This window comes from Pollicipes pollicipes, unplaced genomic scaffold, assembly GCF_011947565.3.
Source record: "Pollicipes pollicipes isolate AB1234 unplaced genomic scaffold, Ppol_2.1 Scaffold_3216;HRSCAF=3773_pilon_pilon_pilon, whole genome shotgun sequence".
In the NCBI taxonomy this organism is placed as follows: domain Eukaryota; kingdom Metazoa; phylum Arthropoda; class Thecostraca; order Pollicipedomorpha; family Pollicipedidae; genus Pollicipes; species Pollicipes pollicipes.
The window spans coordinates 6,695,737-6,722,617 of record NW_023596251.1 but is presented as its reverse complement, the minus strand read 5'-3'; the positions used below and the strand labels follow the sequence as shown (position 1 = coordinate 6,722,617).

The following is a 26,881-nucleotide window of genomic DNA, read 5'->3' as shown; positions in this document are numbered from 1 at the left end:
GAAGTTACGTCGATAGATGGTTTCTCAACGATCTCCAGACACGGAGGAACACATGACGGAGGGGCACGTGGCGTCCGGCTTCTGAGGCCGCGCGCTCATGTCGCCATGTAGAAGCGACATGGCATGCCCGTGGTAGGAGCACGAGGCTCTGTAGTATGTGTATGTGTTTATATGTCGGCAGTAAAACACGAGCGTCTATTTGTCAAGCGGCTTCGACAGTTCAGCCACAAAGAGCAAACAACAGTTCAGCAAAAACAACAACAAAAACAATATGTACTACTCAACGTGGACGGACCACCTCATATTCACAGTACATTGTGCCAGTCTCGCACAAAAAGGGACATTCCAATCGAGAATGCCAGCGAAGGCATAGTTTAAAGTGAGGCAATCTTGTCAAAAGGCAACTGGCGGGTGGCGTTCTCACACGCCGACCGGACAGACCGCTGACCCGGCTGGTGTCCCTTGGGTCGTGTTAACAGCTGACCGGAAACTGCCAGGTTATAGCCAGTGGCGCGGCTCTCGCAAGCTGGCGTTCTCACACGCTGACCGGACAGACCACTGACCCGGCTGGCGTCGCCTGGGTCGTGTTAACAGCTGACCGGAAACTGCCAGGTTATAGCCAGTGGCGCGGCTCTCGCAATCGCCGCACTAGCGGCGAAAGCGCTGTCTCTCAGCGACAGAGTACAAACGCCGCTCAGCTGAGTCTGAAGTTGAAGTGCCTTCGCGATTAGGTCAGGCGGCATCACATACACGTGCCGGTCCAGGCCATTGTGCTTGCTAATGGGCACCGATAGCGTGAAGTGTCATGAGCACGTCAGCTCAGCAGCGCTAGGTCACGACTGTTGCCAGCGCGAGGCCCGTACCGTGAAGTGTCATGAACACGTCAGCTCAGCAGCGCTAGGTCAGGACTGTTGCCAGCGCGAGGCCCGTACCGTGAAGTGTCATGAACACGTCAGCTCAGCAGCGCTAGGTCACGACTGTTGCCAGCGCGAGGCCCGTACCGTGAAGTGTCATGAACACGTCAGCTCAGCAGCGCTAGGTCAGGACTGTTGCCAGCGCGAGGCCCGTACCGTGAAGTGTCATGAACACGTCAGCTCAGCAGCGCTAGGTCAGGACTGTTGCCAGCGCGAGGCCCGTACCGTGAAGTGTCATGAGCACGTCAGCTCAGCAGCGCTAGGTCACGACTGTTGCCAGCGCGAGGCCCGTACCGTGAAGTGTCATGAACACGTCAGCTCAGCAGCGCTAGGTCAGGACTGTTGCCAGCGCGAGGCCCGTACCGTGAAGTGTCATGAACACGTCAGCTCAGCAGCGCTAGGTCACGACTGTTGCCAGCGCGAGGCCCGTGCCGTGAAGTGTCATGAACACGTCAGCTCAGCAGCGCTAGGTCAGGACTGTTGCCAGCGCGAGGCCCGTGCCACGCCACCGTGACGACATCTTTGCGGTCGCGTAGAAGAAAGGCCTGGGCCCATGAATGAAAGCTGAAGTCAGACGAGAGAGGCCTCGTTCGAAGACGACGGTCGTTTACTTCTGCGTCTAACTGCCTTGCTGAACGGCGGGAGGGGGCGAAGATCGGCATCATTGAATCGTCCCTGTCGTTACTGGGCATAGACATCGGCGGTAGCAGCCAGGCGGTTCATGACAACCCCTTGTTCATTGTCTTCTGTTATGGCCATCTGCTGCGCTCGCTGTGAACTGTTTGATTCTTCATTGTGCCAACATGCGGTGTGTTGTGCCGACATGCGGTGTGTTGTGCCGACATGCGGTGTGTTGTGCCGACATGTAGTGTGTTGTGCCGACATGTAGTGTGTTGTGCCGACATGTAGTGTGTTGTGCCGACATGTAGTGTGTTGTGTTATATTGCTGCGACGCCACCGTGACTGGTTGCCACGTGGACTGGAACTGGTATCGCCGTTCGACTGGCGGACCCCGCTTCCCCGCCCTACATCAGCCGGCGAACCCCACTTCCCCGTCCCACATCAGCCGGCGGACTCCGCCTCCCCGCCCCACATCAGCCGGCGGACCCTGCCTCCCCGCCCCACATCAGCCGGCGAACCCCACTTCCCCGTCCCACATCAGCCAGTGGACCCTGCTTTCCCGTCCCACATAAGCCGGCGGACCCCGCTTCCCCGCCCCACATCAGCTGGCGGACCCCGCTTCCCCGCCCCACATCAGCCAGCGGACCCCGCTTCCCCGCCCCACATCGGCCGGCGGACCCCGCCTCCCCGCCCCGCATCAGCCGGTGGACCTCACTTCCCCGCCCCACATCAGCCAGTGGACCCCGCCTCCCCGTCCCACATCAGCCGGCGGACTCCGCCTCCCCGCCCCACATCAGCCGGCGGACCCTGCCTCCCCGCCCCACATCAGCCGGCGGACCCCGCCTCCCCGTCCCACATAGCCGGCGGACTCCGCCTCCCCGCCCCACATCAGCCGGCGGACCCTGCCTCCCCGCCCCACATCAGCCGGCGGACTCCGCCTCCCCGCCCCACATCAGCCGGCGGACCCTGCCTCCCCGCCCCACATCAGCCGGCGAACCCCACTTCCCCGTCCCACATCAGCCAGTGGACCCTGCTTTCCCGTCCCACATAAGCCGGCGGACCCCGCTTCCCCGCCCCACATCAGCTGGCGGACCCCGCTTCCCCGCCCCACATCAGCCAGCGGACCCCGCTTCCCCGCCCCACATCGGCCGGCGGACCCCGCCTCCCCGCCCCGCCTCAGCCGGTGGACCGCACTTCCCCGCCCCACATCAGCCCGTGGACCCCGCCTCCCCGTCCCACATCAGCCGGCGGACTCCGCCTCCCCGCCCCACATCAGCCGGCGGACCCCGCATCCCCGCCCCACATCAGCCTGGGGACCCCGCCTCCCCGTCCCACATCAGCCGGCGGACCCCGCCTCCCCGCCCCACATCAGCCGGCGGACCCTGCCTCCCCGCCCCACATCAGCCGGCGAACCCCCCTTCCCCGTCCCACATCAGCCAGTGGACCCTGCTTTCCCGTCCCACATAAGCCGGCGGACCCCGCTTCCCCGCCCCACATCAGCTGGCGGACCCCGCTTCCCCGCCCCACATCAGCCAGCGGACCCCGCTTCCCCGCCCCACATCGGCCGGCGGACCCCGCCTCCCCGCCCCGCATCAGCCGGTGGACCTCACTTCCCCGCCCCACATCAGCCAGTGGACCCCGCTTCCCCACCCCCACCTCAGCCGGCTGACAGCAGTGGCCTGCTGCGGATGGTCTCTGGCGCTGCACTGGCGATCTGTGGAGGGTCTGTGGCGCTGCACTGGCGATCTGTGGAGGGTCTGCGGCTCTGCACTGGCGATCTGCGGATGGTCTCTGGCGCTGCACTGGCGATCTGTGGATGGCCTGTGGCGCTGCTCTGCCAATGTGCGGATGGTCTGCGGTTGTGCTCTGACGACCTGCGGATGGTCCGTGGCGCGGTACTGGCGATCTGACTGTTGTTGACCCGTGCTCCGTGCAGTCGCAGCGTTGGTGATCTGTGGTGCTGTACTGGCGATCTGACTGTTGGTGAGCCGTGCTCCGCACAGTCGCAGCGTTGATGATCTGTGGTGCTGCTCTGACGATCTGACTGTTGGTGAGCCGTGCTCCGCACAGTCGCAGCGTTGATTTGTACTCGTCTTCGCCTCGCGTTTGTCGCCTTCCTGACGCAGTGCATGTGTTGTGTTACAGGGCCGACACAAGAGGAACGCAACATTCCCGGGCGGCCGCTCCACCACCGTCTCTTCGCCGTCGGCTCTGAACGGATCAGGTACGTCAGGTCAGGTCAGGCCGAGTCTGACCAGCAAGTGAGGTCACGTGCAGTTGTGTCAGGCTGGGTGCGGTACAGTCACGCCAGGCTTTGTCCGGGATGGCCAGGTACATTCAGGCTAGGTCATATTAGGTCAGGTCAGGTAAGATGGGATTATCACATGGCGTACCGCGTCAGGTGAGATACAGTGGTCCTGCCCAGTTCGCTCAGAACGCTCAGGCACAGCCAGGTCGGGTACAGGTACAGCACCTCTGCCACGTGAGGCCAGGTCGTCAGGCGTGGTCGGGTCAGGTCAGATAGTCGGGCCCGTCCCACTGCTTGCTCTATCACACCTCATTCCAGTTCAGCATTGACAGGCCCAGCTGCAGCTCTGCGGTTTTGCTTGCAGCGTTAAAAAATGTGGTGAAATTGACACTGGAGACTGCGCGGTCGTGAAAGATAGTAGTGCGCTGTTTGGCGCCAATGAAGGTACGGCGGTGAGGTCCGGGGTGGCGGTGGAACGAAAAATGACGAATGCTGCAGATGATGCCAGAGTGACTGCTGGCCTACCCGCACTATGAGCGGCGAAATCTGTCAGCGTTGCAGCGGCGAACTCCGAAAAATTGATCTGTGGAGTGGCCGTGGCTCGAGGGCGGGCCGCGGCCACTGTGATGGTAGCTGGGCGCTCAGTCCGCTGCCGACCGGAGTATCCGACGGCCAGCGGAGATACAACTCCCAGCTGTCTCCGGCTCTGTACAACTCCCAGCTGTCTCCGGCTCTGTACAACTCCCAGCTGTCTCCGGCTCTATACAATTCCCAGCTGTCTCCGGCTCTATACAACTTCCAGCTGTCTCCGGCTCTATACAACCCCCAGCTGTCTCCGGCTCTATACAACTCCCAGCTGTCTCCGGCTCTGTACATCTCCCAGCTGTCTCCGGCTCTGTACAACTCCCAGATGGCTCCGGCTCCATACAACTCCCAGCTGGCTCCGGCTCTGTACAACTCCCAGCTGTCTCCGGCTCTATACAACTCCCAGCTGTCTCCGGCTCTATGCAACTCCCAGCTGTCTCCGGCTCCATGCAACTCCCAGCCGTCTCCGGCTCTGTCCTCACTCCCAGCTGTCTCCGGCTCTATACAACTCCCAGCTGCCTCCGGCTCCATCCGTCCGATCGAAAACATTGGGCGGCGATTGAAAGCCCTGACCCATCTCACCCAAGAGACGCTCAGCTAACTCGTCGCATGACTGATGACGTCACAGGTCACGTACAATGCCTGAGAGCAGGGAATGTCTCCGCCGGCCGCAGTGCCTTACGGGGCTTGTAACAATGTGCAAAATGATAGGTTACTCTCTTCCACGCTGGAACGACGCCCTGCCGTCAATAGAAGGAGGCCAGGCCGACTTATTAGATGCGACTGTTTTGCTGTTCCCAGCCGCATCACGTATGGCTACACTCACGACGTTTTCAGTGGTGATTGGTTCGGAAAATGTGCTGGCTTACCTTCGTGTTATGGCGAATGGTCGGCACAGATCCCTTTGACCGCCTAGGGGCTGTTATAACAAGAAAAACTGCGAGTTTATCCCTGCAGACATGCAGACAGCTGCGCTTGCCATCACTGATAACGTCATGATAATTCCGACACAATGAATATTCCGTGATCTGACATGGCATCGATGTATCTTTTCCTCGTGATTGTGTCAAAGCCATTGCCTGACAGGGAACGATAGTTTGGTGGACATATCTGTAACGGTTGGGAAGTTATTCCAGAAACACGCAGCGGATTGACTTCCTCGACCATGCTGTCGAGGATTGTGCGCTCTCGCGACCGTTCGCTGGTATCCGGTGCTTATGTGGTCACCGTCTCCCATGCACTCTCATTCTGGGGATCGATTTGTCTGTTGTGGTGCGGTCCGTTCTCACTTGGTCGATTATGTTCTGTGTCGTGCCGTTTTTTCTGGTCCGATCTGTTCTGTCGTGGTATGGTCGGCTCTGTCCTGGTCTGGTCCGGCATAGTGGTCTGGTCTGGTCCAGTCTCGTCCACCCTAGCTTGACCTTGTCTCTATAACAATTGCTGGAGCAAAATGGTTTGTTAGAAGCGCTCAGATACAGGGAATCGTTTCATGTCGCCGACGGTTCACGGACCATTACAGCAGCAGACGTGTTTAGTTATGAGCAATAAGCTAATCAACCCCTAAAAGCTTCCTCTGTTCTTGTCCACCCGGCCTGGTATGCTCGTGTCTGGCCGTCGCCCCCGCGGCGCTCATGAGCTCGTACGGAACAAGGCGTGACCTCAGGGTTGACCCTAGGTCGCGTCGGTACGGTCACGCCGGTCATACCGGCTGAGGGGGAGAAGGGGGCTCACCAGAGGCGCGGTGTCTGCCTATCCGCTCAGCCGGCGCCGCTACGTGGACTGGTCGGGTCGGCTGGCGGGCTCGCGCCACGCCCTCCGGCCACGGCGGCGGCGGGACCGGCCTTCGGATCCGGCCTTGGTTCCGCTCCCGACCCGATGCGACCCGGCCTGGTGGCGGCGGGCGGTCAGGGGTCGTAACCGTGACTTAGGGGCGCCACCGGGCCAACTTTTGCGAGATGGAGACGCCTCCGCAGAAGAAAGACGGCGTCGTGTCACGGAAGGAGTTATAAACATGGATTTGGACATAGGACCGATTTGAGATGCCCACTCAATCTCACCATGGTGAGGTTGTAATGGTGTGCTTGATACGTCATGCAGCTGTTTCAAACTAAGAACGGAGCACCTTCGCCTCAAACGACGCTGCTTTAGCTCCGGTACGTTGCCCACTTACTTGTCGCGACTGCCACAACGGATCACGCTGACCTGGCACTTCACTGTATACGACCTAAGACAAAGCCGCGTTGTCGTCCCAAACACCGCTGCCTGGGCTGCCGCAGCATGTCGTGACCGGCTGACCGCGTCCGACCGAAACCAGGTCACTAGCGTTGCACTGTGATCTCCTGCGCGGCCGTGCATTCGGCGTTGGCGCCTGCACGGCGGCCGGCTTCCAGTGACCGGCTGGGCGCCTCTGAGCGCCGCCGTCGCGGTTCGTCCCACGCTGAGGGTTGCTCCGCACCCCTGGGCCGCGGACGCCGGCCCACAGACCTGAGCCCGTGGGACGTCGGCGTCGAGTGCCGCCACCGCCGATCTCGGCCGTCTCCCAGGGACGCGGGGCGCGCGCCGCCGGAGCTGTCGCCGCTCGGGGCGGCCGGCACGCTCGCAGCGCACGGCTGCACGCCTCGCGGCGGGTGCAGCGCGGCGGCGGCGCCCAGCAGTCTGGCAGCCGGCCGAACTGACGGCGGCGGTGTCGGCGCCGGCGGCTCCGAGAGCAGTCGGACCGTCCGCAACTGCGGGGCGTTGCGTGCCCTGGATGTCTCGAACGACACGGTGTCTTACGGTGTCGAGACTACCCCGCGGTGTCTAAAGGAAGGCCCAGTCGTGTGTTCTCTCGGGAGAGCCTCTCCGCTGGCCGTCTCAGACGACAATTCTGATTTAACATAAGTGTTCATCGCGCCTTGCTGTCATGGAAGCGATCCCCGCACACTCATGCTTAAAGTGTCCCTCTCGGTTGAGTCATGAAGGAACCGCATTATTTCCGCCTGAGATCCGTCTGTGTCAGGCCGGCGGGTCTCCACGCTCTCACTCGTAACGTCACACCCGCCTGACAATCTATTGCGGTCCCGGGAGATCCCGCCGCCGCCGCCGCCGCCGCCGCCACCCCGGAGGGCGCCAACAGCGGGATCCCGCTCGGCTCGGCCCGGCCCGGCCCGGCCTGGCTCGGCCCGGCCTGGCCCGGCTCGGCTCGGCCCGGCTCGGCCCGGCCCGGCCCGGCCCGGCCCGGCGTCTGGCGGGACGCTGACAGTGCCGGTCCGCCGGGCCGACCGGAGGCGAGGCAGGGCGCTGTTTACGGCGCCAGCAGTAGATCACGACTGGTCGCGCCCGGTTTTTGTGGGACTGGCGCCAGCTGAGTCCGGACCGGTCACCGGCCGCCGCCGGCGCCACTACCTGTTACCTGTCGCCGCCGCCGCTGCCGCTGCCGCTGCCGCTATTACCTGTTACCTGTCACCGCTGTCGCTGCCGCTGTTACTTGTCACTACCGCCGCCGTTACCTGTTACCTGCTACCGACGCCGAAGCTCCTGTTGCCATCACCTGCCGCTGTTGCTGCCGGCTTTTCAGTTAACGGGACTGCACAGGCTGGATTGGCAAATATCTTTGGAAAGGCGAAAGTCTCATTTGTGAACGGCTCATACACAGTTAACTGTTTTAGCCCCAGCGGAAGAGAGCAGGTGGAAGATTGGCGCATGGGTGTGTAGTCGGCGTGTGATGGGTGGGTAGGTTGGCTGGTGATGGGTGGTTAGCTTGGCTGGTGATGGGTGGGTGTTCGGGCTGGTAATGGAAAGTTATATTTCCTGGTGATGAGTGGATTGTCGGGCTGATGATGGATGTGTAGTCGGACTGTTGATGAGGGGGTAATATGGATGGTAATGAGTGAGGAGTTGGGCTTGTGATGGGTGGATAGGTGGGATGATGATGGGTGGGCAGTCTGGCTTTTGATGGGTGTGTGATGGGACTGATAACGGATGGGTGGTCGGGCTGGTGGTGGGTGAGTATGATGAGTGGGTAGTCAGGCTGATGATGGACGGGTAGTCGGGCTGGTGATGGACGGGTAGTCGGTCTGATGATGAGTGGGCAGTCGGGCTGATGATGGACGGGTGGTCGGGCTCAGGTCTCTCACTGGCCGAACGCTGGATGCAGGGAGTGGAACGCCAGGTCCGGGCGCCACGGGGTCGGCAGCCTGAGGCCCACCACGGGGGCGGCAGCCTGAGGCCCACCACGGGGGCGGCAGCCTGAGGCCCACCACGGGGGCGGCAGCCTGAGGCCCACCACGGGGGCGGCAGCCTGTAGCCCACCACGGGGGCGGCGGCCTGTGGCCCACCACGGGGGCGGCAGCCTGAGGCCCACCACGGGGGCGGCAGCCTGTAGCCCACCACGGGGGCGGCGGCCTGTGGCCCACCACGGGGGCGGCGGCCTGTGGCCCACCACGGGGCCGGCACGGGAGGTAACAGGACTGGCACGACTGGAGCACTCCCGGAGCAGGACGGGCTGGTCTCCGTCGGCCCTGGTGGGAGCCGCTGCCAACGTCGGCGCCAGCCAAACATACGGCTCCTGGCTGATCTCTTGCGCTTATGGAAGCACCGACCCAGGTGCGAAGCCGGTTTAGAAGGCTTTGTGATGGAACATTGCACCGCTGGTGAGGTCAGGGGGACGAAAGTGGAACCGGCGAGCCCGGGCTGACGGCGTGCGACGGCGGAGGAAAGGCGGCGCGTGTACTCTGACGACACAGGGTGTCCTGTGGCACCCACGAGGGTGTCCACTGCGCCGTCGCTGGCGAACGCCATCGCTGCGGCCTTGGAAGGAAAACGATGAAGCGGTAATATCTCGACATGCGGTGGATGATAGATGCTGCTTCTGCCAGGAGCTCACATGGATGTTGTGATCATGTGTGGCTGTCGATCCTATCACACGACAGCCGAGGCTGCGCGGCGGTCGATAATAGCACTTCACTGTCGCATGTTCTCCGATCTCCGATCTTAGACTTCATACCGCTGCTGAGTAAGCCGCAGCCGGAGACGCGTCGTTTCCGGTGTCGGCGGGTTAAAAGGGGGATGTTATCCGCGGGGGTTGAACGCTGCCCGTGTCGTGTGTGGCAGCGGTCTCGGGGCGGTATGGTCCTCCCTCCAGCCCCGACTCGTCAGCCCCGGCAGCGGTCTCGGGGCGGTATGGTCCTCCCTCCAGCCCAGACTCGTCAGCTCCGGATGCCCTTTTGTTCCAGTGCGACCGCGTTGCCCTAAGCCGTTCAATACCAGTCTGACCATATGGGACCCGTCTTTCACCTCAGTCTCTCGCGGTTCCGGAGACTGCAGTGTCTGTCTGACCATATGGGACCTTTCCTTTCACCTCAGTCTCTCGCGGTTCCGGAGACTGCAGTGTCTGTCTGACCATATGGGACCTTTCCTTTCACCTCAGTCTCTCGCGGTTCCGGAGACTGCAGTGTCTGTCTGACCATATGGGACCTTTCCTTTCACCTCAGTCTCTCGCGGTTCCGGAGACTGCAGTGTCTGTCTGACCATATGGGACCTTTCCTTTCACCTCAGTCTCTCGCGGTTCCGGAGACTGCAGTGTCTGTCTGACCATATGGGACCTTTCCTTTCACCTCAGTCTCTCGCGGTTCCGGAGACTGCAGTGTCTGTCTGACCATATGGGACCTTTCCTTTCACCTCAGTCTCTCGCGGTTCCGGAGACTGCAGTGTCTGTCTGACCATATGGGACCTTTCCTTTCACCTCAGTCTCTCGCGGTTCCGGAGACTGCAGTGTCTGTCTGACCATATGGGACCTTTCCTTTCACCTCAGTCTCGCGCGGTTCCGGAGACTGCAGTGTCTGTCTGACCATATGGGACCTTTCCTTTCACCTCAGTCTCTCGCGGTTCCGGAGACTGCAGTGTCTGTCTGACCATATGGGACCCGTCTTTCACCTCAGTCTCTCGCGGTTCCGGAGACTGCAGTGTCTGTCTGACCATATGGGACCTTTCCTTTCACCTCAGTCTCGCGCGGTTCCGGAGACTGCAGTGTCTGTCTGACCATATGGGACCTTTCCTTTCACCTCAGTCTCTCGCGGTTCCGGAGACTGCAGTGTCTGTCTGACCATATGGGACCCGTCTTTCACCTCAGTCTCTCGCGGTTCCGGAGACTGCAGTGTCTGTCTGACCATATGGGACCCGTCTTTCACCTCAGTCTCTCGCGGTTCCGGAGACTGCAGTGTCTGTCTGACCATATGGGACCCGTCTTTCACCTCAGTCTCGCGCGGTTCTCGAGACGTCCTTGTCAGGCTGAGCTGGTGTACTGTGAGCTGGTGTCGTGTGCTCGCCCCATGCGGCCAGGTTAGCGTTTGGCGTTCGCGGTCTAGGTCAGGCCACTGTTGTCCACCGCGCCGTTCGCCTGTCTTTTGACGGTGTTGATCTCCATCTGACGCGACTGCGGAGTTGGCCTGCGCATGAGATGAACCAACCTGTCTTTTGACGGTGTTGATCTCCATCTGAAGCGACTGCTGAGTTAGCCTGCGCATGAGATAAACTAACCTGTCTTTGCCGGAAGCTCGTGAGACGTGCAGCTGTAGGTGGACATGTTGTACCTCACGCTTGCACCACGTGTTTCCTACGCGTTGCATGTAGACGTTTGAACTGTGCGTCAAGGGACCGGCTTGGCGGCATCTCTGTTGGCCTCTCTGTGAACCTCTGCTGTCTTCCGGTGCTGACCTCTGTCGTCTTCTGCTGTCTGCTGCTGTTGACTTCTTTGTCGATCTCTGTTGTCTTCCGTTGCTGACCTCTGCTATCCGCTGTGTCTTCCATTGTGACTTACCTGTCGACTCTGTTGCCTCCCCTGTCTCCCGTTTAGACTCCTCTGTGAGCCCCTGCTGCCTCCCGCTGTGAACCTCTGCGTCGACGTCTGCTGTCTGCTGTCTGTTGTTTGGTTCCCTGTCGACCTCTGCCGTCTCCCGTTGTCGACCTCTCTGTATCGTTATCTGCCATGTCCTGCTGTTGACCCCTCTGTTGACCCTTCTGTTGAACTCGGTTGACCCCTGCTGACCGGCTCCCGCCTCGCAGGGCCGGAGCCGTTCCAGACGCCGCCGGTGGGCCGGCGCCGCCTCCTCAGCTGTCAGTCGGAGCCGATGCGGCGCCCGCTGCCGGCGACGGCGCTGACCGGCCAACAGACCCCCGAGCGCGACCCGCCGCCGCCCGCTGACGCCGACGCGCACGTCGAGCTCAAGGAGAACCGGCCGCCGGCCAGCGAGCCACGCGGCATCCCCGGCGGACAGGCTGACGGTGGGTGCCGGGTTCGGTTCCCGCTGTGGGATATTTTTTTAAGCGTCTGGTTTCGGCCGTGGTGTCGCGATGCTGGGCCCTGAATAGTGAGTTGTGTTGAACATCGCTCGTAGAAGGGGGATGTTGAAATGAGTGGATGGGTGGTTGTGGAATGTGTTCTGCTGCACCGGTGGAGGAGTCGCGGGGCTTCCACCAGTCGTGACCAGCCGAGACCAGTTTTGTACTTTTCTCGCCCGTCAGGGATGTCATTGCTTTATAGCATGTCGCGTCCTGTGTACTTTTCATGCATACCGGTACTATCCGCATTTTGCTTTCTACTATACGCGGTATCTATTGTACGCTACTTTTTCATTGCAAGCGTTATCTTCAGCCGATTGCAGGCGGGCTTCTCCTGATGACGTCAGAGCGCATTGTCCCGTGTGATTGGTCACGAAGGAGCGCAGGTACCTCCGTACGCTTGCGCTCAGATCTGACCCTGATTCTTTTACATTCACGCGTCACCGCAGACATAACGCTAAATCTCTAGGACTTGGGAGACTGCCCGCCCCCTCGCTCCTCTGAGCTGTCTTCAGCGTGTCCCTTCGCTTCTCTGAGCTGCCCTCAGCGTGTCCCCTCGCTTCTCTGAGCTGCCCTCAGCGTGTCCCCTCGCTTCTCTGAGCTGCCTTCAGCGTGTTCCCCCCACTTCTCTCAGCTCCGCTCAGCGTGTCCCCCTCGCTTTTCTCAGGTGCCCTCAACGTGTCCACCTCGCTTCTCTCAGCTCCACTCAGCCTGTCTGTTGTTTTTATGTCGCATGATTGATCCGCGATGTCCTCACAGTTCTTCGCGAAAATGTCATGGACGGGTGTTCAGTATTAATGGTCCGGAACCTCTTCTATCATTCCCGGTAACCCAGGGGTCACCAGGCTCAAAGTGAGTTACTGGCTTGTCCGATTTGTAGCCTTTGTCCCATACAGGGTCACAAGGATGGCACTTAAGATTGTCGAACGTCGTGACGGAGGGGGGAGGGGGGGGGGGGGGGCGTCGCCTGCCCCCTGCAAATGCGGCAGCACCCAGCGGTGCTGGCAGCTTCCGAGTGTGCTGTCTGCTTGCTGTGTCGCCTGGTTTGTCGGGCTCATTGTGCAATGTTTGCTGTTTGGTATATGCAGTGGCTGAGCTAGGACTGTAGGCTGGCGGCTAAATGTACGTAGGTGGATGAAAAGCGTGTTGAGCCGGGAAACACTAACGGATCCCCAGTTTCCTCACATAGTTTTGAAACCTAAGAGGGGGGAGGGGGGACGAGGTAGCCCGCTGCATCCCCTCCGGTGACGTCTAGGTCTGCACTGTTTCATGCGAGATCGAAGGACCCCGCCGCCTGTCTCTGTGATGCTGCGAGGTGACCTATCCAGAGAGTCGTTTGGTTAAGCCCTGCTTCCGTATCCGAGTCCGAGAAGTCCATCTTTCCCGCGTCATGCGCGTCCGCCAGAGCCGGCCGGGCGCTATCTTGTTTACAAGGCCCTCCTGAAGTGGACGCTGTGGGCGGCGCGCCACACTATCCGTCACGCGCCGCGCGGTCCGGCGCGCTTTCTAAGGCGGCGGCCTTGTCGTGGCGCATATTTAGAGGCGTCGGCGTCCGTCGGCCGCCGCTCACTGAACCAGCGTTCTACGGCGACGCGCCGCGTCTGGTTTAAATGGCACGGCGGACCAACTGCCAACGGCTGTTAGCCCGGCACCGGATCCGTCCTCGCCGGTAGTGGCGCGCCGCCGGCCGACGCGGCCGCTCCAGCGCCAGCGGGCGGCGGCCGGGTTTGCGAAGTGGCGGGTCGGTGATGACGTCACAGCGGACCGCGCCGTCGCGGAGGACAGCGTGGCCCGGTAGGACGGGCGGGGCTGACGACAGTGTCCGGGAACGGTGTCTGAGGAGAGAGGAGGTGACCTAGCACGGGGTCAGGGTGACGGCGGTGGCCGTCCGTGCCTGGACGGCGGCCTAGCGGCGAGGAGGGGAGGGAACACTGACCAAGCGGACGGGCCGGAGTGAGGTAGGCGGCCGAGCCGGCCCAAATACGGCGCTGGCCGCTCTGCCGCCCGCTCCGACCTGCCGCATGCCGCACGTAAACGCACCAATTACAGGGCGGCCGTCGGCAGGGTGATGGATGCGTGCGTCCCGCGGCAGAGCGCGGGCCGGCGGGCGGCCGGGGCCCGCTGTGGGAGAGAGGCCGGCCTCCGGCGGCGCTGGCGTTCGCACGCACCCGCGGCCCGCGCCCCAGCCAGTGGGAAACACCACCCTTCGGACGGTGCGCCGCAGCCGGCCTGAAGACGGCCAATGGTCGGCTTCCGCTTCACAGCTGGCTCATTACGTGCTGATTTATGTTTGCGTGGTCTCCGCGATCAGAATTACTGTGTTGTGACACATCACGCGCCGACGCGCCGGTCGTCGCGGGACGACGGCTGGCTGTTTTCATGTTTTCGCCAATTTCGACGCTGTTCGGTTCTCCTTTCACTGGGGGTGTGGGTGCTTGTCCCGTTGTTGACCCAGTTCGGTAAGTGTTTGTCGACGGGTCAATGAGCGGATGATTCGTGCAGGCGACGATTTCTCTCTCCGCTCCGCTCTCGACCTTTTGCTCTCCCTCTTCTGTGTAAGAAAACCTCATGTCACACCTTCTTGGGCTTGGCGTTGTCTTTTAGCCTTTGACACCCCGGCTTGCCTTTATCTACCGGCAGTCGTCGCGTCCTTACCTTCGTAATTGCCAGCCATAGGGGCGCTCGTTTTCATGGAAAAACTGCATCGCTGTCATCTCCACACCGACCCAAGGCAGCCTTCAGCCGCTGTTTGCCTTTTGCACTCGCTGCTGCGCGTCGGAAAACCCTTCTGTCCCACGCTCTCGAGCCTGCCAGCTGTTTTGCGACCTTGCTCACCCATGTGCGGCTTTATGCAGTACCAAGCGCCAGGTACACAGTTGGATGATTGCCACCCATGGATGTCTCACGTTCGCTCGAAAATAAACACTACTAGATGCACCGGCATCAGACAGGCGCCTCATGTTCGGCGCCTCATATTCCGTACTCCCCGTCTGCCGTTCCGCTTGGTGTCCTGGCCTGTGACGTCACAAAGGGCTTGTAGCTTTGAACCTAGCGGCGGGGCTTTGGTTAACAAAGCATTGCTATGCGTTGGACGGAAACATTCCATCAGTGCGCATTGAACTGATCTATCCCCCTGCGCTCGCTTTCTCCCTGGTTCCAACTGACATCTCATGAGCGACCCTCAAAAGTCAGCAGTCAAACCAACCGTCAGTCACATCTCGGGCCCGACGCATGATGAGATAGCGGCCCGTGTTTCCCGTGAAATATAGCCATCCCCTCACGTATAATGAGATAGTGGCCCGTGTTGCCACTGAAATATAACCGCCCCCCCCCCCCCCCACGTGTAATGTGATCGTGGCCCGTGTTGCTCGCGACTGCTATGGAGAATCGGTCAGGCAATTGTCAGTGGAACCCGTCAGTTGGACTATGGTGTACCGGCCAGTTGAACAGCCCTTAAAATATAACCGTTCCCTCACGCATAACGAGAAAGTGGCAAGTGTTGCCCCTGAAAAATGACCGTTCCCTCACGCTCAGTGCGTCCCTTTTGTCAACATTTACTGGTTGGCTTCGTGGAACGCTTGAAACAGGCTAACCTCGTTTCTGCGGTGCCATCCCGTGGGTCGCCAAGCTGACAAGGATGCATGTAGCGCACTACATGAGTCGGAACAGCGGCGGGCTTCCACGGTAAAAAGCCGGGTCCGATTCCCACCGGCGTCTGTGGCTGCCGGTCGCTCACGCGCCGGCCACATCGGCCGCGCCCTGCGGGGCTCTGGACGACGTCTGCCGCGCAGTTGTTGGCAGGTGAAGGCTGACCGGCGTCCTCCGTCCGCAGACAAGCACGTGTCGAACCCGCCGACGTCTGAGTCGCCGCCGACGCAGGACCGCTGCCGCAGCCGACGGCTGACCAAGCAGGCGCGCGCCAAACAGGGCCGCGCGCGGTCGGAGACCATCGCCGAGATCCTGCAGACGTCACCGGTACGGCAGAGGGCTGGGGAGGGACGCTAGATCCGCCGGGAGGGACGCCAGATCCGCCCCCGCGCTCGGCCGCCTGCTGAGGAGACGGGCGAGGGCTGCGCCCAAGGTGGGGGGGGGGGGGGAGGGGGGGAGCTCAGAGCGTTGTGTAAACTCATCATAATGACGAGGGGATCGATGTATGTTTGCACTCTGGAATCTTTTGCCGTTGCGGGTGAAACATTCCCGATGCATGCCACAGTCGTCATATTACTATGTCAATATAAGGCGGTCCTGACCCCACAGTCCTCGCTCCAGAATCTATGCTAGGTCGGAGTTGTTGCTGAGCAGAGGCTATTAACTGAGTCATGGCCTAATGTCGGTGGCCGGGTCAGGCTGTGGTCTCGCTTGGCAAGGCAACCCTGAGAAGGGAGCTTGTTCATAGCAGGGGCTGCAGCACTGCGACGCGGCAGACCGTGCTGCAGGAATGCTGGCCAGTGTTCACGTGACTGTTATGGTGAACCGGTCAGACAATTGTCGGTTGAACCCGTCAGTTGACTATGGTGAACCGGTCAGTTGAACCATGGTGAACCGGTCAGTTGACTTATGGTGAACCGGTCAGACCAAGCAGCCCGTCCTCTTTTTTGCGGATTGGAGGCTACTCTGTGTCGCTCTCTGCCCCCGTCGCACACAATTACCCCTCCTCTCCGGCACGCCCCCCCCCCCCCCCGCCCTCCTCTCATCACTTCGCTCTCCCTATTGCTGTCTCGCCATGTCAGAGGTGGCTTGCCGGCCGCGGAACCTTGCCAGACTTGGCGGAGCGTGCTGTGAAGGCCGCGGCCGGGGTTATTCCGGCGCCGGCGGCGCACGAACGTTCAGATCACTGCACGAGACGCCGGACCGCCTCGCTTGGGTGGAGCTGTGGCACTCCGCCGATTGAGACCTGGTCCTTTTTTAGCTGCTCTTCGTTTCTCGCGATGCGCCGTTTGTGACGACATTATAGGTCACGAACGACGCTGTGACGAGGCGAAGGGGAAGCCCCCAGCATTATACATCACGAGCGACGCTGTCTCGCCGGCTGGCTGCCTCCCATCGGGGGCATCTTGTCACCTGGCTGTCTCGCCGGCTGGCTGCCTCCCATCGGGGGCATCTCGTCACCTGGCTGTCTCGCCGGCTGGCTGCCTCCCATCGGGGGCATCTCGTCACCTGGCTGTCTCGCCGGCTGGCTGCCTCTGATGTCGGAGGCACCCCGCCACCTGGCTGCCGCATCCCCCACAGCGGGAAGGAGGCCCTTTGGTGCGGGCAGACACCGCGACACGTGGTGCTTACCGGCGCGCCAGACTCGGACGGCGGCTGGACTCCGCGCCACCAGCGCTGGTGGTGGGGATCCGTACCAGCCACTGGCGCCAGACTCGGAGCGGCGGCTGGACTCCGCGCCACCAGCGCTGGTGGTGGGGATCCGTACCAGCCACTGGCGCGCCAGACTCGGAGCGGCGGCTGGACTCCGCGCCACCAGCGCTGGTGGTGGGGATCCGTACCAGCCACTGGCGCGCCAGACTCGGAGCGGCGGCTGGACTCCGCGCCACCAGCGCTGGTGGTGGGGATCCTTACCAGCCGATGTCTCGATGCCCGCTAGAATGGCCCTTTCTAAGCAATATCTCGATCTTTTGTTTTGGTGTATGTATTTTCTTGATGCTACCAATCACGAAATCACGAACATAGCGAAATTGTGGGCGCCGTGACAATCACGTTAATTCACGTCACACTGAATTGGAGCACGCCACCAGCAGTGTTCAGCGTACGAAAGGAGGTGCGTAGCACATTGGTTGTCATCAATCAATCGTGTGGCGCTTGTTACTGCCAGCTGATGTCAGAACCTCTTGAATGTGTTTTGACTGTAGAGTTAAACGTGTTATGTTGTAAGAATTGCCCGCAAGTAGAAAATAAGTTTGAAACAACCGCGGGCGTGAGAACGAGAGGGCACTGCCCTCTTCCACTTTTCGCGAGCGCGCAGCATCAACCTTGCGATAAGCATGGAAAGATTGAACTAAAAAATTGGGGTGTGACCCGTGTTTTTTGCGGCGTTGCAACAGTCCTGAAGATCCTGACGCAGGCTGTCAATGCAAATCGCCAGGCCAAGTATGACGACCATAAAAGAAAGATAATCATGAAGGTGCAGTGAGTCCATCGAGGAAAACTGAGCATCTAACTCGGCAGAGGCATTCGTTATCGTGTTATCCGTTGAGGGCATCGACGCAGCCGGGACCGGCGGGGTGACGTCATCCCGCCTTATCGATGACGTCATCCGGCCTCCGAGCGGAGGCAGCCCTCCGCTCACCGCCCCGCGCTCTGCTTGCAATGTGACGGCCGGATGGTGCGAGACCGTTAAACGGGCGACGCTGGTTCGCCCGGCGGCCGGCAGGCGGCAGCACGGGCGCGTGACCGGCCGTGTCCGGCTCGGGGCTCCGGTCGCGGGTGGCGGCGTCAGGGTCGGGGCGTTGACGGCGAGCAGGGCACGCGCGAGCTGGGTTCATGTCCGCACCAGATCTCAGTTTCCTGGTAAGGGCAGACAAAAAGAGGCGTTTTACGGCCGAATTTTTCTGGCGCGGGGATGTAAAAACAGGGAGCTTTTACGGCTAGGGAAGAGCCAGCTGGCTGGGCGCCAAGGCACCTAAACCGAAGGGTCGCTAGCAGTAGCGGCTAAAGGCAATAACTAACCCTGGCTGTCCTCTCGGACAGCTCCGGATATTTGCGTGCGTGGATATGTTCGGCTGCGCCTGTTGACAGTTGTCTCAGTTTGGCGTCATCAGCAGCATGGCAGCGCCTGATACGCTGAGAGGGCCTCTCGCGGATAAACATGGACGAATAGAGCTCAGCCGGCTGTTCACTTGCCGAGGCTGGTAATGAAAATGGATTACTCTTTTTTCACGTGAGCTGCGGCAGTGGAGTGCGGCTTCGGCTGTTGCCCACCACCAGACTGCCTCCCAACCATCAAAAACGCGGGCAGGAAGCCAGACTCGAACCCGCCACCTCCGTGGCGTAACGTGTGCGGTACAGACCAAGTGTCACCGCACGCTGAGCTGTTCTGAGCGCTGCCGACTAAAACACGACCAGTTGCCGTTCGCCTGAGAGGGAACGTGCGTCGCGTAGCGCGGGCGCCTCCGCTCGTGTCCGGCTTCTGATGCTCCCATGAAGAAATCGCCGTGTGTTGCGATCGAGCCAGTCTTGGCCGTGGTTCTGCGCGTTGCTTGCCGTCACGTGGTCGGTTGGGGACCGGGGAGCAGTGCGGAGCGCGGCCGCGGCAGGAGCCGGCCGCTGGTCATGTGCCTGCGTGCCGCCGGCAGTGCTCTTGAGCTTCCGGGCTTTTTCGAGCTTTTCGAGCCCGACATCCAGCTTCACAGTTCCCGCGATAGAAATGTTGTACAAAATTTGTAATCATAGTGTACGCTGTGTTTATTGTCGTGTGTGTACGCCAGGGCCTCTGAAACATTACGCTGTGGATGTTGTTCGTGACAGCAACGCGCAGCCGCCGGTGAAGGTCCGAATGATCGGGTGCCCACTTCCTTGGACAGTTAACTTGGGATGTGTGCTCAGCTGCGGGTTCTGGGCGCTTTCAGAACCTCCTGAGCGAGGACAAGCCTCCGAAGCGAATGATCGACAGCCTTGCGTCGCCAGATCTGAACGTAGCGCCGCGCCCCAGTGTGCTGCTGCCATCTACCGTCAAACAAGGCAAGCTCAGTATCCAGGAAGCCCGCCAGGGCTCTGTCTTGGGCGAGCTTGTGCTTCGCTCACGTGTTTTGGTTGTGATATGGTGAATTGGCTGGGCTATTCACTTCGGATCACATTTTTTTGCTCATGACAAATGAAGAGAATATAAAAATTGTCGGGGACATTGTGTTCTACGTGCTGAATGCCGCTTACGCAAATAATGCAGGTGTTCTCCGCATTTGCGTGTGATGTGATACGCCTCCTGTCGAGCAACACGCTTGACAGCTCTTGCCAAAGCACCTTCCACCAGTCCATGCTCAGTCAGTGGGTGGGGGACTCAAGTCTCTGTTTGTGTGCCCTCAGACGGCAACAGTGCCTACTTGACCGACTACTCCATCAAGCGGGAGGAGAAGTTGAAGGACATCGCAGACTCGCTGACGCGGCCCCGGCCCACACGGACCCTCTCCTACCTGCAGAGCATAGAGCACAGCAAGGTGAGCCGCCCACTCTGACGTCACTGATTTGGCGCCTTCTGTTCCCACCCGCGGTGCGGAGAGCCCAGCACATTGGGATGCCTCGCGCTGCCGCTGATAAACGGGGTACCTGGGGCCAGTTGGTGGTATTCACCAGCAGGCTCGAGTTGGTGTGCTGCACATGTCAGGGCACAAGCCCTCCCCCGCTCCTGCATGCTTGGTTGGCTTCAGGTTGGCTTGCTGTAAGCAGGGAAGCCGTTGAGCCTGTGATTTGACGGCATGATGAGCGGGGACTGCTCGTCCGAGCAATGGCCCACAGGCTGTGTACGCGGAGGCACTATTTAAACGGCCCACAGGCAGTGTACACGGAGGCATTATTTGAACGGCCCACAGACAGCGTACACGGAGGCACTATTTAAACGAGCGTATCCGGCGAGTTTTGATTATGTGGCCAAACACACCGCTTCCCAGCTGTGCCCTCCGGAAATCAGGGGCATGACATCGCAACGGCGGCCTTGTCTCAATGCAGCTGATGTTGATCTGATAGCGTATGTTAATCAATACCTCCTGGCATATTAAATTCGCTTATCGTCGACACCGGGGCCGCCGACTGCCGCACTATCCTCCAAAACTCTCTCATTAAAGAGACCCATTCAGGATATTTTGGTGGTTATCTAGACATCGACAAAACATGTAAACTCCGTTCGCGCTGTTATTGGCCTGACATGTACAGAGACGTAGTTCAGTATTTGAAAACTCGCGCAACCTGAAACACGCGAAAATTGCGAAAAGAACGATCTCCTCTGCAAAACATGCAGATTCCAAAACAACCTTTCATTGGTAATATACTGGACATCGCAGCCATATTCGTCGAGAATGATGGCCCAGCGTTGGATTCTTGCATTTCTCATTCGGCGGGTAAAACATGTTTTAAGGGTTTATGGTCAGTCGCTGCGGTGAATTTTGAGTGAGGAAAGTTGTGTCTCAGTTTTTGAATGCCGTAAACAATTGCGTATGCTTGTTGCAGGCCAACTTTGTTGTGCAGCATTCAACTAATGTGAAAAATATTGAACTACTCTTTCGCCTTGTTCCGTGTCCTGCACGAGAGCAGCACCAATGGCGTGGTGTGACGCATCTGTGTAAAGTTTATATGGCTTTGAGGTATCTGGGCAAGCTAGCACAGCAGCTTCAATGAGAGCTTTGTGAATACTTTCGAAGGCTTTTTGATATGCTGCGTTGCTATAAAAGTGTCTGTTTTCCTCGCTAGTTCCTTGACAGGTTTTGCGATTTTCGTAGAATTTGGAATGAATCGGCGATAATACGAGCACATACCAATAAAGGAACGAAAGCATTTCACGTCGCAGGGGTGATTTAGGTCTCTATTGACTTCTACTTTACCAGGATCTGGCTTGATCCCGTTTGGCGTAACCATATGACCTAAGCGTTTAACTTCCTGTTTTCAGAAACTCACATTTTGACATTTTAAGCCGCCCGCCTGCACTGCGAAGACGTCCAAACACTTTCAATGTGACTGAGATACTCTTCGAAGGTTTTTGAGAAAATTATGATGTCATCAATGTACGCTATTGCAAATACATGTTGTGTACCTGCCGAAACCTTAAGCTGAGAAAATAGTCCTATGGCATCGCAGAGACCAAATGGAAGGACAGAAAAGGTATGCAAACATAGAAAACAAGTGAAAGCAGTCTTGTGTATAAAATCGGGATCTATAGCAACTTGCCAATAACCACTTTTTAGGCTCAAACAGGTGAAGTATTTTGATCCTTCAAGCGAGGCGAGGATGTCGTCGATGCGAGGGAGTGGATGGCGATTTTCACAGTTGCTTGGTTCAGCTTTCTGTAATCCACGCAGTATCTTCTTTCTCCATCGTTCTCGTCAATTATGACCAGTGGGCTAGGCCATGGACTTTGACTACGTTGAATGATTTCAGCCTTGAGCGGTTTATTTATGCGGCCTTCAACCGTTTGTTTCTGACTGAAAGGAAGCCTTTTAGAATTTTGATTTACAGGAGGATGAGCCTTTGTATTTATCTTAATCGTTATTAGATCTACGATCAGTATCCAAATCGCTCCGGATAAATAGATGCGAAGATCTGTCCAACAAGTTTTCAGTCTTCTGCTTTTCATAGCTAGGGATGTGGGAAAGATCAGCCTTTTGAGTTTTGTAAGTAGAATGCAGAGCGACCTTCTGATGTCCTGAGTCGTCATCTATTTTATGCTCCTGATTTGGGCTCCTTCTGACGTTTCAGCAGCGCCTGTAGTATTTCGGGCTGGCAAAGTGTGGTCTCTGGCTGTGCTATTAGCCAGGACAGTCAAGATGCGTCCACTGCTATTCTGACACCCCACAGTACTCATTAGAAAAACTCCTGGCTGTTCACTGAGATATGGAGCGTTGCTCAGCGGTTCGATGAAGCAGTCTTGCTCTATAAGCCTGTACGCTCTTGATGAAAGCGGGCCGTCCTACGTAAGACTGCGCGGGACTGATTGTCTTCTGAGAGGTCTGGACTGGAGATGGCACTGACTGACATGCAAGACGCTGAGGGCTTAGAGGAATGACGCTATATGAATGCTGGGAGTCTTCTTGCCAAAGGTAATTTTGCACCAAAGAAACTGGAAAAATCGTTTCTTAAAATGCAGTGGTTTTGAGCTTCAGCAATCTGGAACTGGAATGTATTATTAAACTTTGAGATCGCTTTCGGAAGACTAGCAGTTCCAAAAGTTTTAAACCTATGTTCAGAAACGGATTGAAGGGGGTGAAGTCCGTTGTTGAAAGCTCATATACATTTTTTTGCGCGAGATGCTGTCGAAATCTTCACGGGAAATAAGGGAGATGTCGGTGCCCGTATCTACAACAGAATGCGTTTTACGATTGCCCAGGTATATCCAGCACATCGGAGTGTCTGGGGTTTTATAAGGATTCGCGCGAATCCCGACCGCTGAGACGGCTGACTTGACGTGATTGTGCAAAAGTTTGTGGTTGCCTCTGAGGCGGTCCATTTCGAGGTATATATCATCAATTTTGCGGATGACCTTGACCCTTTGGTTAGTGTGGAGGCGCGTTCTGTTTTGAAACTGACAAACGTTTTGAGACTGTCTAATTTGGAGCTTAGCTCTTTAAGTAACTCTCATTATTTTTCAACTTTTCCAGCTCCACGTACGTTACGGATAATGTCAATATCCACTGGTTCAGTGGGGCATATGCTTCCTCTTCACATTTCAAAAGTGCGGTCCGTTTGTTGTTCCACACACGCAAAATTAACTGCTTCCTGGAGTGTGGAACGTTGTCTACGAATGATGCCACGGGCAAACCTATCGTCAGTCACTCCTTTTTGAAATACTTCACCAGAAAACGCTGAACCTGGGGACCAGACACATCGTCAAAAGCCTCAGATGCCATCGCCTGAAGCCCCTCCGAAAAATTTTGCGCGAGCTCTCCAGAATGCTGTTCAACTTGACGCAACTTCATTTGAGCGTAATACGGATCCTGCAGCGCACTGTAATCCCTGCCATTTTGAGGATTTTCATTGATAAGCCTGCAGGCAAATCCGCCTGCAGGTCCACTCGGGTCTGCGTCCAGCAAAGTGCAGGTTACCAAAAGTCGCGTGCGTTCATCATCCGTTGTGCAAAAAAAAAGTTGTCTATATATCTTACCCAATCATCAAATTTTGACGAACCCGCCCCAATGAATGTCCTGAGGTGTTGTGTATGCCCTTGAACCCTAAATTCGTGCGCGATTTCCTGCATGATTTGTGCAACAAGCTGTCCCTCAGTAGGTGCGTGTGTAAGTATAGCCATGTGTGTTAGTACGTGACAACACACAGCACAGACAAATAACACTGTCGCACAGTGATGCAGGCTCAAGCGTTCAAGGATAGGTTGAGGAGGGGTTGGCTCACGATTCCGGTGATCCACGAAGAAACTTAAAGACTGACGACGTGCAGATGGATATTTGTGAATCCGGGTCACTTTGCGTCAGTTTGTAGCAGATCTCTGGCTGATTGCGTGATAGTTAATGCTAGTGGAGACCTCGCTCCTGCTAGGCTTTCTCGCGAGTCCCAACAAAGAGAGGTCTTATGAAACATAGCGTCTATTTCCCGGTCACTCATACGCACCAACACTTCACCACAACACTCACACAGACAACCAACAGCGGTCTCTTGCGAGCCCAGAGAGAGTGTGAATATACACGGCCACCAGTGGTGCGACTTAGATACGGTGCGCATCGGAAATGGTTCATGGTCGTAGGGTCCAGAAAGGATGCGATAGTTAAGGACTAACAATTACGTGCAACGTCGTTCGATGGTCGGTTAAACCAATCAAAAAGTAGGGCATGGCCTTGCGATCCCAGAACCAGCTAATGCAGCTGGCTGATGGTGAGACGCCGAAGGCGGCTTTTTGAAGGAAGTATTGGATAGCATTTCAGAAGTCAGGCATAGTTCAAGCTGCGATGGAACAGATGGCATGTGGTGAAAGAACTCTTTCCCAGGAGGTTTAGATGTCATCTGGTGCCTTTTTCGCCGTAGAGGCTTTTGAGAGTTCCAAATACTTTATGTCTTAGAGATCTGGAGGCTTATATAATTCTGGAGAGATGTACTGCCGAGGAATATAACGTTGCCACAGACGTCACGTGATGTCGAATGTGCGACGTGCACCGTTGAATTGGTCTGTCTGGATACAAAAAACAAACACATAACTGGGAGGACACGGTTGGCAGCACATGTACAGCTTCACGCTGCAGACATGTGGCTGTTTCGAGCGGGCGCAAAATAGCATCGATGCCAGGTTCCTCCGAGGCCCGAAAACCACCACCGCTGGAAAAGCTTTCTGGCCCAAATAATCACTCCAGGTGACTGGTGTGGCGTTCTACGTCTGACGTCGGTGTGTGACCGTCAAATTAGGTCACACATGTCAAAGCTTGGTTAAAGCCAATGTGAAAATTTGTGAAAAACAAAAATAAAAACGAGAGGAACACAAATGTCAGAGCATGACCCCGTGAGACCGTGGATTTGCAAAAGCCAACAGAACCATGATAGAACACTTCGGGGTTTTATGACTGACGTTTGTAGTGCATTTTCTTCAATAAATAAGCGTAATTTGTCGCTGCAGAGAAAAATGTCACGGACATGACCTCCAATAAGAGGTTACAGGTCATACACTGTCCCGGCCAGAAACTGCAAATTTCCAAGATATTTTTTAATGATGTAATTCAGGTGCACAAAATTTGACCTCTGAGCTCCTTCCCCTTCAAAGGCAAACCTTGAGGTCAGTTTAGTTTGAACAGATGTACAGGTTTGGTGCACTGTTTCATCATGCGCGGCTTGTCGTAAAATCTTTCCCATCACAACCAAACCATTGAACCCAAACCTGGGGTGACGTCGCTCAACCTAGCAGTGGCGACGCAAAGGCGGCGAACAGCTCGCATCGACACCAGCGCTGACCCAGCGCTGACGTCGGGTACAAGCCGGACCACGTCATCGGATTAGCGCCAGTGACCCCGCCGGTCAGAGCGTCCTGACAGAGCACTCGATGAGCTCACTTTGACGGTAGGCACGCGGGCAAGAACTGCGGCGGCCATCAAACACGCCGGCCAGTCAATCCTCCGATAAGCGGGCGCGCGAGCAAAAACAGGGGTGGTTGACGCGAGAAGCGCCGGCTAGCGGCTCGTAAACAGCGATGGAAAGTGGGCGGGCGGGGAAGGCGCCCCATTGTGCGTCGCAGCTGAATAGCCCGCGCCGGAATTGTGAACGGAATGGTCCACGGCGTCGCGACTGCTCCCGGCCGTTGTCACGTCCGGTAGTGATGCGGATGGGTTTTTGCTGCGTGGAGCGTGGTTTGGTTGGTTTGGGTCCCACTGCTCGTGGGGCATGGCAGAGTTAATTGTTGCTCTGTTGTTTTGTGAGTTTGGCTCACGTTAGTGATCAGGCCATCGATCAGGTCAGAGGGTCGTCGCTCTGATCAATGAAGATGTGTTCTCATGATCAGGCCACAGCGAGTGGACTCATCATGAAGGGAACAGAACCGCAGCGCAAAGCGATGACCACGACCACTGCTGCAGTGTGGTGCTGAAGTGTTCTGTACAGCGCGCCTTATCACCCCGGAAGCTGTGTGGTGAGGGTGAACAGGAGCCCATTGATCCCAGGGACTGGTCTGCGGCGCCGGCGCCGGTACCCGGCTTGTGCTCTGACCAGTGACTGGCAGTCTAGCTTGTTGTGGTGCTGCTGGGCTAGCCTCGACTCGTTGCAATGCGGCACCGAGGAGAAAAGATGTCGGTCGGGAAGAACAAAGGAAATCGTGAAGCACCATGATGCCGAGCAGAAGCTGCAGACGAGGGTGGCTCCCTGGCGGGCTTCGGTCGGAGTGTCGCCCCGTCCCGGCCGAAGGCGGCCGTGGGAGGGCAACTGCGCTCCGCTGCCTCGGCGCCGCTACCGTCTGGCACCAGCGCGCACCACGCATTGTGGCGATGCACTCATCCGTGGCCCGCCCGCGTCTGGGTCGCGCCGTGCGCTGGGGGCTGGCCGTTGGCTTTGGGATTGCCTGAGGGCGTTCACGCGCCGCTCTCGGGGCAGCGCGTGCCCCCCGTGTTTGGGCCGCCCGATCATGGTGGAAGTTACGACTGCACGGTCGGCCGATTGGCGTACCGTGCCATGGGCACAGGTGTCCTAAATACTTCTGTGTCCGGGCTCGAACCCGGGACCTTCCACGTCTGAAGCGGATGTGACAGACGCTGTGTAACGGTATCGACTTGATCGGATGCCGTGCTTTCAGTGGAATCCTAACGGCATTGATCTTAATCTTACGTGAACTTTAGGTAACATCTGATCTTTGAATTTTATCTTAACGTACTATGTAATGGAGTTAACCCAAATGATTGCGATTTGGACGTGCTTTGTGCTCTACGGTTTCAGGTCAAACGTCTGAGAAACTGCAAATCTAGCGGTACTAATGTGTCCTCCTCCTGTAGTTGTTTTACGAGTTCCGCGAACAAAATGGGATTCCGCTAAAGGCGATCAAGTTGTCTTTCCCACTCGTGCGATAAAAGGCGGT

At 58.0% G+C, this 26,881-nt stretch overlaps 1 protein-coding gene across 1 annotated transcript in view; it reads left to right on the top strand.

The window, feature by feature from the left end:
- Positions 1–26,881, top strand: part of LOC119091058 (protein outspread) — a 110,323-nt gene that overhangs the window by 24,770 nt on the left and 58,672 nt on the right. Inside the window, exons 4-8 of the mRNA XM_037213775.1 lie at positions 3,681–3,759; positions 11,410–11,628; positions 15,518–15,660; positions 19,254–19,365; positions 19,708–19,838. Of these exons, the coding sequence (XP_037069670.1) occupies positions 3,681–3,759; positions 11,410–11,628; positions 15,518–15,660; positions 19,254–19,365; positions 19,708–19,838 (684 nt within the window). The remainder of the gene's footprint in view (positions 1–3,680; positions 3,760–11,409; positions 11,629–15,517; positions 15,661–19,253; positions 19,366–19,707; positions 19,839–26,881) is intronic.